General features: G+C 48.3%; 1 protein-coding gene across 1 annotated transcript in view; it reads left to right on the top strand.

The window, feature by feature from the left end:
• The first annotated feature begins 13,514 nt into the window (after positions 1-13,514).
• Positions 13,515-14,138, top strand: part of IPO4 (importin 4) — a 212,765-nt gene continuing 212,141 nt past the window's right edge. The window contains exon 1 of the mRNA XM_075828866.1: positions 13,515-13,691. Within this exon, the coding sequence (XP_075684981.1) occupies positions 13,626-13,691 (66 nt within the window). The 5' untranslated portion in view covers positions 13,515-13,625. The remainder of the gene's footprint in view (positions 13,692-14,138) is intronic.

Genomic DNA, 14,138 nt, shown 5'->3' on the forward strand with positions numbered 1-14,138 from the left:
CGGGGATGTTTTCAGGCTGAAACATCCCCGTAATTTCAGCCGTTACGGACCCCCGCCGTGTGAACATCAATATACACAGTCGAGTTACATTATGATGACCACCTCCTACTATTGAAGTCGGCAGCGCGTAGCCCATGAAGAAAGTGATGTGTCGTGGGCTGGCTTGGGTATATAAGGTGTGCGATAGACTGTCTGAACACATGTCACTCTTTGTTGCCATGTGTAAAAGGGGCAATTTATCAAAGTTGCAAAAAGGGATGATTATTGGCTTTCGGGCCAAGGGAGGCAGAATTTCTCAAACAGCGTAGTGTGTGAACTGTTCGCTTGCTGCTGTGGTGAAAGTGTATTTTGGGTGGACAAATGGCACTATTAGGAATAGTCAACGTGGAAACACCACGTGCCATTGTTGTGAGAGGTGAACGTCGGTTACGAATGCGTGGGAGGGTCGAACGACACGCTACAGTGGATTATCTCACTGTGAAAATCAACCAGGGGACTACTAGATGTGTGTCAAACAACAGTTCAGCGAACCCTACTGCGTATGGGGCTCTGAAGCAGACGGATAGTCACTGCTCCTATGCTAACAAAGATGCATCAGAAATAAAGGCTTCAATTTGCATGTCAGTATCGGAATTGGACTGATTGATTGGCAAAGGGTTGCCTTCTCTGATGAGTCACGTTTTCTGCTTCATCGATCGGATGGACGTTGGCGTGTCAGACAAGAAACATCAGAGAACAAACACCCTGCAACCAGGGCTAGGACAACACAAACTGCTGGCGGCAGCGTTATGGACTGGGGAATTGTTTCATGGCATTCTCTAGGCCCACTCATCCATGCGGAAGGCACTCTGAACTGATTTGGGTATGAATCCATCGTTGCAGATCACGTCCACCCATACATGCTGTTTGTCTTCCTTGGGGCAGATGGAATCTTCCAGCATGACAATGCGACGTGTCACACGTCTAGAAATGTCCGACAGTGATTGGAAGAGCACGACCAAGACTTCCAAGTACTTTCCTGGCTCCCTAATTCGCCAAACTTGAACCCAATTGAGCATCTGTGGGACCACCTCTATCGTCTTGTTCGCTCTATGGATCCTCCCCACGCACCTGTGATGGTCAATTTGCTCATATTCTCTGTATTAAATCACATTGTGAATTATCAAGCAGGCCGAATCATGCAGAGATATAATTCATATTCCACCTGCAAAAACTTTCCCTGTTTCAAGAAATATATAGATAGATAGAGATAAGCAGCACTCTGCGCCAAATTCCAACATGGTAATGGGTGCAAGCAGGTAATCCAGATCCGTGGATTATAAGGCATAAATGAAAGAAATCCCACAGCACTCCGATGGTTCCAAAAAGTATGTGATTTATTCAGTCAACACCTGCAACGTTTCCGTCCTGCTATAGGAACTTTTTCAAGTATAGTGACACAACAATACATGCAGGTATATAAGACATGTGCCTCATTACCATAATGAATAATTAATAAAGTGCACAGACAAAAATATAGTGCAAGATATAAATAATTGTAGAAAAAACATATATTACAATTATGAAAACTGTGTAAAGTGATAAAATCCAGTGTAAATATGGACATACATTTAAAAACAAACATAAACCTGATTATCCCTTAATCAGAAATGCAATCATATGTATAGGGGCAAGGTCTTCAGGCCACTCCCCAATCGCTGACTTGATATGTAAAGTAAACAGTCTATTCCTTGTTCGTGCTGGCTTCCATGTGTAGTTAGGCTATCTGGCGTCCTCCAAACAGAACTGCGCATGCTCGTGTCGTCATCACAGACGTGTCCGGTTGCGTAGCAATCAAACGACACTTTGTTTATTGCGCATGCGCAAGAGGTCCGAAATTGAACCTCTGCGAATCAGATACAATGTTACTGCATAAGGAGGTCCATCAATATAGAATACAATTATAGATTATAACGAGTCTGTATGCCAACATCAAAAGGACAATAGTCCAAGAAAAGTACTAGCTAGTAATCCAGTCAATTGGATACGAGGTACATATGTTCAAGGAAATGTGTCAAAAATACAAAATATATCATCAGAGTTTGTGTTTATTGTGAAAGTAATCATACAGGTAAATACATTAATTATTTTTTATTTATTTATTATTAACTGCACGGTTGCACATGAGTGCTCGAGCTAACAGAACCTTTAGAAAAATGGATACTGTTAGATCGAGATATGGTCCGTGTGCTATCCCATTGCAAGTTTATGAACAGGGACAGCCACCGCAGAACCTATTACTCCTGTGAAAACAGCCAGAAAAAAATATTTAGTGGTCTATATTTATTCAACCATCCCTAAATTTAAATGTACACATGTCTCTCGTGAATCCAAAGGATCAATTAATGAAGGATAATGATAATAGATTTGTACAAATTAGTGTGGACAGACAGACTTGTGTCAGATATTGCACATCATATATGAAGACATAGATCCAGTCTTGGTGAGTGGTCCTGAAATCCTATAATCCTTTGCAAAGAGAAAAAAAAGTAAAAAATTAAAATCAATATACAAATATACACATATATACAATATACAAATCATACATTCACTGAGGAAGACATCGCAAGGAAAGGGGGGGACACGGGAACACAACATATTAGGTAATGAGTCTCGTCACATTGAACACAACATTGAGGCCCTTTGGTTTCAATGATTCTAGTAAGAAGATCCATTTCAATTCGCACTTGTGTAATAATGCAGATCTATTGCCCCCCTTATAAGGGCTAGGGACCTCTTCCAATATCATGAATCTGAGATCTTTTTCTGTATGTCTGTAATGTCCGTGCCTGCGGGCTGTCATCTCCAACCTCCCCCTGACAGCCGCAGCCACGAGTCGGCAAGCGCTGGCCCCAGCCTCTTCCTCAGGAGACGCCAGCGCTCGCATCCATTCACCTCTGCCGGATCCCGGACCTCATGGACGAACTTTGACCCGTGAGTACCCTGGACTATAAGAGGGGTCCAGCCCCCTAGTTCTATGCCTGAGCGTTGTTGTGTTCCCTATAGTTTGTCTATGTGATGGCCTCCTAGTGTGTTTCCTGTTCTAGTCCATGTTCCAGTCCCTGTCCCTGTACCTATACTTGTTTCCAGTTCCCGTTCCTAGCATTCCATACCTTCCTGGTCTAGGACGGAGCCTTGCCAAAGTCGTGCTGCACTACATCCACGTCTGACCTGCTTCACCTCGCCTGACATCCGCCTGCTACCTAAGTCCCAGCCGAGCCTGCCCTGCTGCTGTCTGAGCTGCCACAGGTACCTATAGAACTATAGACAGTCACCTGCTCCCTGTTGGCCAGCTGCCTTACCGCCAAGGCGGTACGGCCTAGTGGGTCCACAGACCCTTCCTGACAGTACGCTCAGGCCATGGACCCTGCTGGTCGATCCAAGACTATGACGACGTCACAGAAGATACGAGCGGATATGCTGGACCTCCGGTCTCGACAGGACCAACTCCTCCAGGCGTTGAACATTCTTGCACATCGGCAGGAGGCACAAGCTGCCGTTCCTCCTACTACACCTCCTGGCAATGTGGATCCTCAGTCTACACCTCTTGGCAGTATTGACCCACGTGTTTCTTTGCCACTTCCTGACCGCTATGATGGAGACGCAAGTACCTGTCGTGGTTTTCTTAATCAATGCCAGATCCATTTCAGCCTGTATGCTAGGACTTTTTCGTCTGATGGTGCCAGGGTCGCTTTTAGCATTTCTCTCCTTACCAGCAAGGCTCTTGCATGGGCAAACCCTATCTGGGAGAGAAAAGGACCAGTGACCCGTGACTTCCCAGATTTCCTCCGGACTTTTCACAAGGTGTTTGAGGAGCCTGGACGGGTGTTTGAGGAGCCTACCATCTGCAGTGGCCACTTTGATTAACCTGCGCCAAGGAGACACCTCCGTGAGTGAGTAAGCCATCCACTTCCGCACCCTGGCGGGAGAGCTCTTATGGAACAATGAGGCTCTGGTGGCTGCATTCTGGCATGGACTATCTTCCAGAATTAAAGACAAACTTGTCGCCCGGGATCTGCCGTCTACCCTGGATGACCTCATCCTATTGTCTGCCCGGATTGATATACGGATCCGTGAACGCCTCCAAGAGGTTCAACGGGAGGGAGCCCTTCCTAGTCTGGTTCCCTGCTTTGCAGCAACCCCTGCTGTCCCCCGATGTCGATCCTCATAAGAAGTCGGTAATAACGGACCAGTGTAAGTTATCTACTCAAGAGAGACAACGCAGACGCACATCTGGACTCTGTCTTTATTGCGGTCTCGATGGTCATCTTGTGCGCCTGTGTCCCCAAAGATCCCAAAAACCTAGGGTTGCTTGGAGTGACGACCTTGGGTAAAGATGGACTTTCGTCTAAATTGTCCATACCTGTCACCATAGTGTCCGGCAAGAAGACGCATCAGGTCTCTGCGTATCTGGACTCTGGATCCGCTGCTAATTTCATCCGCAGAGATCTGGTAGACCTTCTGCAATTGCCCACCACCCCTCTGGAGAGCCTGTTGACAGTTGCTTGAGTAAATGGACTACCTCTGCCAGACCCAGTTATAGCCGTGACCAAGCCGCTGAGGCTCCAAGTGGGAGCCCTTCACTCCGAACTTCTGTCGTTCTATTCCCAAAGCTGTTAACCCTGTGTTTCTGGGCCTGCCTTGGCTCCGACTGCATGCCCCAGTTCTGGACTGGAATTCTGGAGAGGTTCTCCAGTGGGGGCCTGAGTGTCAAGGTCGATGCCTGCTGCGGATTCTTTCGGCTCAGTATTCTCTGCCTCGGACATTGGCAGGATTGCCGGGTCATTATGCTGCCTTTTCGGACGTCTTCAGCAAGAGGGAGGCGGAGACATTGCCCCCACATCGGGCGTATGACTGCCCTATTGATCTGATCCCTTGTGCATCCCTTCCCCGTGGTAGGGTGTATCCTGTCGCCTTGTCAGAGACTCTGTCCATGTCCTCCTATGTGAAAGAGAACTTAGAAAGGTGCTTCATACAAAAGTCTTCCTCCCCGGCAGGAGCCGGGTTCTTCTTCGTCAAAAAGAAGGATGGCTCTCTTCGTCCTTGCATCGACTACCGTGGTCTCAACCAGATCACGGTGAAGAATAAGTATCCATTGCCACTGATCTCCGAACTGTTTGATCGTATACGTGGTGCAATTTTTTTTTCTAAATTAGACCTGCGTGGGGCTTACAACCTAGTCCGGATTCGCCAGGGTGATGAATGGAAGACTGCATTTAACACCCGTGATGGACACTATGAGTATCCAGTAATGCCCTTCGGCCTGTGTAATGCCCCCGCGGTCTTTCAGGAGTTTTTAAATTACATTTTCCGTGACCTCCTCTATGTTTGTGTTGTAGTCTACCTTGATGACATCTTGATTTTCTCACCAGATCCTATGACGCACCAGAGACATGTCCGTCAGGTTCTGCTACGGTTAAGGGAGAATCGTCTGTACGCCAAGTTGGAGAAGTGCATATTTGACAAGGATGCTCTACCCTTCCTGGGCTACATCGTCTCGAATCGTGGTCTCGAGATGGACCCTGAGAAGGTAAAGTCTTTCCTGGAGTGGACACGCCCTCAAGGCTTGAGGGCCATACAGCGCTTTTTGGGATTTGCTAATTTTTACAGGCAGTTTATTTCGAACTTCTCCTCACTGACTTCTCCCATCTCTAACCTTACTAAGAAGGGTATGAACGCCAAGGTGTGGACTCCCGAGGCAGAGTCCACATTCAATCGCCTGAAGAGTGCCTTCACGTCAGCCTCTATCCTCCATCATCTGGATGTCTCTCTGCAGTTCTCGTTGGAAGTGGACGCATCCTCTGTCGGTGCTGGTGCACTCCTGTTCCAGAGAGGTCCCAAGGGCAAGTCAAGGGTATGTGGATAATTTTCCAAGCTCTTCTCTTCCAAAGAACGCAACGAATCAATTGGGGATCGGGAGTTACTGGCCATCAAATTGGAGAGCGGAGACATCTACTAGAGGGTGCAGCTCATCCGATCTTGATTTTTACGGACCACAAGAATCTGACCTACCTCCAGACGGCCCAACGGTTGAACCCTCGTCAGGCCAGGTGGTCACTGTTCTTTGCAAGGTTCCAGTTTGAGCTTCATTATCGCCCTGCCATCAAGAATGTGAGGGCCAATGCCTTGTTCAGGTCTTTCGAGACAGAAGACTCCATTGAGAGTCCACAGAACATTATCGATCCATCTTGCACTGTCTCGGTCAATCCCCTGCAAATTGGGGACATTCCTCCAGGGAGGACTTTTGTGCGCCTGGCTGATTGTGGAAGAATCCTACGCTGGGGTCACTCCTCTAGAATGGCAGGTCACGCGGGATTACGTAAAACCCGGGATTTGATTGCTCGTCATTTCTGGTGGCCCACTCTGCCCAAGGATATTGTGGACTTCGTTTCTTCCTGTGCTCTATGTGCAGCCAACAAGGCCACCCACTCCAGACCTGCTGGTCTGCTCCAGCCATTGCCTGTGCCCAATGCTCCCTGGCAGCATATAGCGATGGACTTTATCACGGACCTGCCACTCTCTGCTGGATGCAGTGCTGTCTGGGTGGTGGTGGACCGATTTTCGAAGATGGCCCACTTCGTTCCATTGACCGGTCTTCCTTCTGCTCCTCAGTTGGCCAAGTTATTTATCCAACACATCTTCCGCCTGCACGGCTTGCCACAGCATATTGTGTCTGATCGGGGGGTTCAGTTCACCTCGAGGTTCTGGAGAGCCCTCTGCGGACTTCTTGGCCTGAAGTTGGACTTTTCTTCTGCCTACCATCCTCAGTCTAATGGTCAGGTTGAGAGGATCAACCAGATTTTGGAGAACTACCTACACCACTTCATCTCCAAGCAGCATGATGACTGGGTGCAGCTGCTCCCGTGGGCGGAGTTCTCCTACAATAATCACACCAGCGGGTCTACTAGGAATACACCGTTCTGCTTTGTCTACGGCCAGCACCCACAAATTCCTCTCCCGTTGCCTGATACTTCCGAGGTACCTGCAGCGGACTCCACGTTTAGAGACTTTTTGAAGATATGGCAGCAGACTCGATCCTCCATCCTAATGGCAGTGGACCGCATGAAACAGAAGGCTGACACATGGAGAAGAGAATAGGGGGATGAAAAGGAGTGGATCATTTTTGGATCCTTTTCATCCCCCTATTCGTTTCATTAAGCGGTCCCTTCTGGGAACCGGTTCGGATCTGGCAGCAGCACTTGTGGACCTTCCTTGCGATATATACATTTGACCTAGGTGAGCATGGCAATGTATTACACTCTCTCCTACCTAACCCATTGATCTGCACAAGGTGGCGCCGTGTTTTTTGCTCTTTTTCTTCACAAGGAGAAGAGAGCCTCCTCGGTTTCTTCCTGGCACTAACGTCTGGCTGTCGTCCAGGAATATCCAACTGAGGGTGCCGTCATGTAAATTTGCCCCCAGGTTTCTCGGACCATTCGAAGTTCTGCAGCCGATCAATCTTGCCGCCTACAAGCTTCGGCTGCCTCCTACCCTCAGGATTCCCAAATCCTTCCATGTCTCCCTCCTGAAACCTGTGATCCTGAACCACTATTCCAAGAATCCCAGCCCTGCGGTTACCTCCAGCGGCCCCTCGGACATCTTCGAAGTCAAGGAGATCTTGGACACCAAGAGAGTGAGAGGAAAGACTTTTTATTTGGTGGATTGGAGGGGGTTTGGTCCTGAAGAGAGGTCTTGGGAGCCAGAGGAGAACCTCAATGCCCCTACTCTTCTGAAGAAGTTTTTCTCTCGCTCTGGTCCCAAGAAGAGGGGGCGTAAGAGGGGGGATACTGTAATGTCCGTGGCTGAGAGCTGTCAGCTCCAACCTCCCCCTGACAGCCGCAGCCACGAGTCGGCAAGCGCTGGCCCCAGCCTCTTCCTCAGGAGACGCCAGCACTCGCGTCCACTCACCTCTGCCGGATTCCGTAGGGTGCGCGCGCACGCTCGTGCCCGCTCTTAAAAGGGCAGCACCGCACTTCATGAACGAACTTTGACCCGTGAGTACCCTGGACTATAAGAGGGGTCCAGCCCCCTAGTTCTATGCCTGAGCGTTGTTGTGTTCCCTATAGTTTGTCTATGTGATGGCCTCCTAGTGTGTTTCCTGTTCCAGTCCCTGTCCCTGTACCTATACTTGTTTCCAGTTCCTGTTCCTAGCAATCCATACCTTCCTGGTCTAGCACGGAGCTGTGCCAAAGTCGTGCTGCGCTACATCCACGTCTGACCTGCTTCACCTCGCCTGACGTCCGCCTGCTACCTAAGTCCCAGCCGAGCCTGCCCTGCTGCTGTCTGAGCTGCCACAGGTAGCTATAGAACTATAGACAGTCACCTGCTCCCTGTTGGCCAGCTGCCTTACCGCCAAGGCGGTACAGCCCAGTGGGTCCCACAGACCCTTCGTGACAATGTCCCAGGTCCGAGAAATGTTTCGCTACCGGTAAATCACTTTTTTTCTTACGTATGGAATATCTGTAATTTTTCAAGCGCATCTTAAATCACAGGAGGTCTCACCGACAAATAGAAGTGAACATGGGCACCAGAGAACAAGTCCGAGTCGCATTTAAGAAATTGTTTAATCCTATACTCTCTGTATGTTTGTGGACATCTATATGACATAAGGGGTGCGTTTATAAACGATTCAATGTGTTTATAACTATTTTTAATTATACCCCAATGTTTATTAATAATCTTTGACACTTCTCCACTTAGATCGTTATAAGTGGAAACAAAAGGAACACGGGAAGGAGATTTGTGCTGTTTAGGATTCACCAATAGATTACTTCTAGGAGTATTCTTGACCTGATATTTAAAGGTATTCAATAATCATCTTGGATACCCTCTTTGTTTAAAGTTTAGGATCATCTGATCCAGAGTCTGATCCAGTTCTGAATCATCATCCACAATGCGTCTTGCCCTGAGCATCTGACTATATGGAAGAGAGCGTATCATCTTTTTCGGATGACAGCTCTCAAATTTCAATAGTGTGTTGCGATCAGTCTGCTTAGTATATAGACTAGTACACAAGACATCATATTTAATGCTTACTGAGACATCCAAAAATTGGATTTTCTCAGTCGAGTAAGTATAGGTAAATTTAATGTCTGAATTGAATTGATTAAAAAAAGTGTGGAATTCCAAAAGGGATTCTGTTGTGTCAGTCCAGATGAGGAAGATGTCGTCTATGTATCGCCACCACCTCAAAACATGCGTGAAGTGGTGGGATACATAGATCGACATCTCCTCCATCATGCCCATAAAAATGTTGGCATACGTAGGGGCCATATTGGACGCCATTGTCGTGCCCCTTTGTTGCAGATAAAATTTATCATCGAATACAAAGTAATTAGAAGTAAGTATAAGTTCCAAAAGGGAAATAATCAGCTCGCAACATGATGGACTGTATACTGACGTAAGCAATCTACATTTGACAGCCTCCAAACCCCTATTGTGGTCAATGGATGTATACAGTGACGCCACATCAAAGGAAGCAAGTATTGCCCCCTGAGGCGGTGTGACCTGTTGAAGTTTACAAATAAAGTCTGAGGTATCCCTGATATAAGACCTAGTATCAATAGCAAAATCTCTCAATGTTCTGTCAATAAAAATGGAGATATTATTCAGTATAGAGTCCCTACCCGATACAATCGGGCCACCTGGGGGGTTAACAAGGCATTTATAGACTTTGGTGTAAAGGATCTGCCAGGCACAGCGGAGTTAACTCCCAGAACTAATCAGTCAGCACCTGAGAATACATCCCTGAGACTGACTCCTGCTTCCACCATTCAGGCTGGCAGGCTTAGGAGTGGGAGAGCCTATCGTAACCTGGCCAGACTCAGCTAGCTCCCGCCCTCGGTCTATTTAAGCCTGCACTTCCTGTCCCTCGGTGCTTGTTATTGCTTGTGTTTCCCTCCTTGTGGTTTCCTGGCCCAGCTACAGCTCCTGCTTTTTTGATCCTGCTCCATACAGACCCTGGCTTACCGACTACTCTTCTGCTTTTCGTTTTGTACCTCGCACACTCCTGGCTTGACTCGGCTCGTTCACCACTCTGGGTGCTCACGGTGTTGCCGTGGGCAACGGCCCCTTTTCCTTGCTTGTGTTCCTTGTATGTTTGTCGTGTTTGTCGTGCACTTACTGAGCGCAGGGACCGCCGCCCAGTTGTACCCCGTCGCCTAGGGCGGGTCGTTGCAAGTAGGCAGGGACAGAGTGGCGGGTAGATTAGGGCTCACTTGTCCGTCTCCCTACCCCCTGCCATTACATTTGGGCAATAAATAGAGAAAAGGTGTCTTAGGATGCTCAATAATAAGGTATTTTTTTAGGGCATGATCATTTAAACCCATCTTCAAATGCCTGATTAACTAGATTCAGAATCTTTCTCTCTATGTCATATCTTGGATCACCAGTAAGTAATCTATAGACATTCCCATCTTGCAACTGTCTATATGCCTCCCTCATATACATAATAGTGTCCATGATCACGATCGCACCACCCTTGTCCGCAGGCTTTATGGTTAGATCGTGGTCATGGACCAGTTCATCAATAGAAGACATTTCCATAGATGTGATATTAGGGTGTCTCAGACAATTTATCAATATATTTTTTAACTAAATCCATATAGGTCTCTATGGGATGTTCTAAACCTGGTGGTTGAAATTTACTTTTGTTATATAGTCCAAGACTATTCAGACAGAATCCCCTGTCAACATTGTTACAATCAGTATCTACATCACGTGTATTGAACCACACTTTTAATTTTAAACTCCTAATGAAATTATACAGGTCTAACTCTAAACCAAACCAATCCATCGTTTGGCTTGGACAAAAAGACAGTCCTTTGGACAAGACTAATGATTACATAGGTGTCAAAACTCCTACGGGGCCCGTTTCGCACAGGGTGCATCACTCCAGCAGGTGGAAGGGGGCGCTGCTCTGGCTCCGTTCCCCTGCTTGTTTCAGAAGCGCCCGGGCCCGGTGACTCAGCAGTCTCCTTTCCGGCCAGGCGCTTCTTCCCTCAGTGCCGTCGCTACCGCTGTAGCAGCCATAGCCGCTGCTAGCGGCGACACCGGGCTGTGTGGCACTACCAACAAGGGGGCTGTGGGCTGTGTGTCACTCCCTACCAGGGGTCTGTGTGGCACTCCCTACCAGGGGGCTTTGTGGCACTCCCTACCAGGGGGCTGTGTGGCACTATCTACAAGGGGGCTGTGTGTCACTCCCTACCAGGGGGCTGTGTGGCACTCCCTACCAGGGGGCTGTGTGGCACTATCTACAAGGGGGCTGTGTGGCACTATCTACAAGGGGGCTGTGTGTCACTATCTACAAGGGGGCTGTGTGGCGCTATCTACAAGGGGGCTGTGTGGCGCTATCTACAAAGGGGCTGTGTGGCGCTATCTACAAGGGGGCTGTGTGGCGCTATCTACAAGGGGGCTGTGTGGCGCTATCTACAAGGGGGCTGTGGCGCTATCTACAAGGTGGCTGTGTGGCGATATCTACAAGGGGGCTGTGTAGCGCTATCTACAAGGGGGCTGTGTGGCGCTACCTACAAGGGGGCTGTGTGGCGCTACCTACAAGGGGGCTGTGTGGCGCTACCTACAATGGGGCTGTGTGGCACTACCTACATGTGGAATCTGTGAGTGGTGGGCTGATGGTCATTTTACTGTGAGTGAGCGGCTGATGGTCATTTTACTGTGAGTGGGGGGCTGATGGTCATTTTACTGTGAGTGAGCGGCTGATGGTCATTTTACTGTGAGTGGGGGGCTGATGGTCATTTTACTGTGAGTGGGGGGCTGATCCTCTTCAAGTGGTTTTCGCCTCTGACCTCCAATTGAAATTAATAGAAGGCAGAAAATACCTGCGGCGCCCGTTTGGAGCTTTTTTTCCTGCGTCTTTTGCATTAGCTTCAACGGAAAAAAAAAAAAAAAAAAAGTCAAACAACGCTGTCAATTCCTGAAGGAATTTTGAGGAAGATATTTTCTGCCTTACAAAAAACGCTGTGTGAACATACCCTACGAGTGTAGTGCTTGTTTTTATCTGTTTTGTGTCTTTCTCAAAATTTTATTTTTCCAGTGCTGCCTCGAGTCCGAAAAGGTTGGGAAACTCTGTACTGGGCTACAGGATCATGCCGGCCTACGCAAGGATCCCATCAGGGAGCAGCTCAGTTCCTCGTGGGAACGGGGCCTAGGTGAGTACAATTTTTGTGTTTGTTTGGGGGCACTGTCTACAAGGGGGAGGTGGGGGACTGCATGGCACTGTCTACAAGGGGGAGGTGTGGGAGGGGGCTGTATGGCACGATCTACAAAGACGAGGTGGCGGATTATGGAACTGTCTACAGGGAGGCTGTATGGAAAAATTTACAGGGGGGCACTATACTGTGTGGGGGCCACTAAGCAGACATTATACTGTGTAGTGGTACTACAGGGGGAATAATACTGTGGGTAGAATTAGAGGACAAAATACTGTTTCCCAATATATATCATAAAATATTATTATTATTATACTGTATGGGGGCACTAAAGGGGCATTATAATTTTTTTAATGATGGGGATGGGGTGCCGAAAGATCATTTCACACGGGGTGCCATCTATCCTAAGGCTGGCCCTGGCCGGAGGCTTTGCTAGCAGCCGCTATGGCTGCTACAGCGCGATGCCTCTGAACACTACGGTAGAACAGGGAGGTATCTCCCAGCTCTGCCATTAAAGGGGTCGTTCCTACAAAACACATGTATCCCCGATCCACAGGATCGGTGATACATGTGTGATCGCTAGGACCCCCATGAATAAGGAGAACGGTGGACCGAAAGTCCCCCGAAGTTCTCCATGAGAAACTTCGGACTTCCGGGATCTGTGTTGGCAGCTCCGTAGAAATGAATGGAGCACTGGTCGTGCTTGTGCATGACCGGCGCACCTTTCATTTTTATTGAGTTGCCGGACAAAGACCCGAGGTTTCTCATTGAAAACTTCGGGGGACTTTCGGTCTCCCGTTCTCCTTATCGCTGGGCGTACCAGCGAACACACATGTATCCCCTATCCTGTGGATGTGTGGTGGAATCTACAGGGAGGCACTATCTACAAGTTGTGTGGCACCCAGGGGAGGGGGCACCCCCAGTCAAAAGTTTGCTATGGGGCACAGTCTTTCCTAGTTACGCCCCTGATTAGCAGTAAGTTCTATGGGAGAGCGGAAAAAAGTTAGGCATCTTGTACTGTGCACCTGATTCACACAACCCACGCATGACAGAAATTGCGCGACCTTATCAGGGTGTTTAAATACAATAATACTTTAAAAAGGTTTACCATATTTATTATATAATTTTTTATTTCATTTTTAATACAAGTGACATGCGGACGTGACAGCCCATTATGCACGGCCTCTTTGATGAGTTCTTTGGTAAGTGTCTCCCTTGTTTTGACAGATAGTTCTGTGCTACACACTGTCCGGCGACAACTGCTTTAATCCCTACACCTCCCGGTCAGCAGATGGCGCTATGCTCGCTTCTCGCCCAACCTGATACCCACGTGGAGGGACGGTTAGTGGCAGTTCCCGGTTGCTGCGTTTAGCAGGACCGTTGTTCTTGTCTGGTACAACTGGGAGGCCGTTTATCATAATGGCGAACATACTGGAGACGATACTAACAAGTCTTCTGCAGCCGGACAACGCTGTCATCCAGCAGGTAGTGTCTGGGGAAGTGAGGGTCTGTCCCGGGATGCTGGCAGAAGATGGGATAGTACGTAGGGGGCACAGTGTCAGGACTGCGGAGTACTGAACATGGCAGGCGCAGCATGCAGCGACCACACTATAGTAAATGTGACAGGACGCAGGCAGCTGTTCTATGCAGCAGTGTTTGACTTCTCTCAACTCCACAGCTGATACTTTGTCACATTTCTTTTACAGCAAACCAAACCCTGAGGGCATTACCTGCCAGTTGTTTACCTCTCAATGCTCTGCCCAAATAAAAAGACTAAACCTTACCTCATTCTCCTCGCTACAGCATCGGGGGCCAAAGGACATTAGCAGTGCGCCACCAGCCCTTCTGCAGTATAGTCGGGACTATGGGTTCCTCAGTAGCATGAAAGTCCTGCATAGTCTTCCACTGACTAGCTCGCCACTGGGTGGCAAA

This window comes from Rhinoderma darwinii, chromosome 1, assembly GCF_050947455.1.
Source record: "Rhinoderma darwinii isolate aRhiDar2 chromosome 1, aRhiDar2.hap1, whole genome shotgun sequence".
In the NCBI taxonomy this organism is placed as follows: Eukaryota; Metazoa; Chordata; class Amphibia; order Anura; family Rhinodermatidae; genus Rhinoderma; species Rhinoderma darwinii.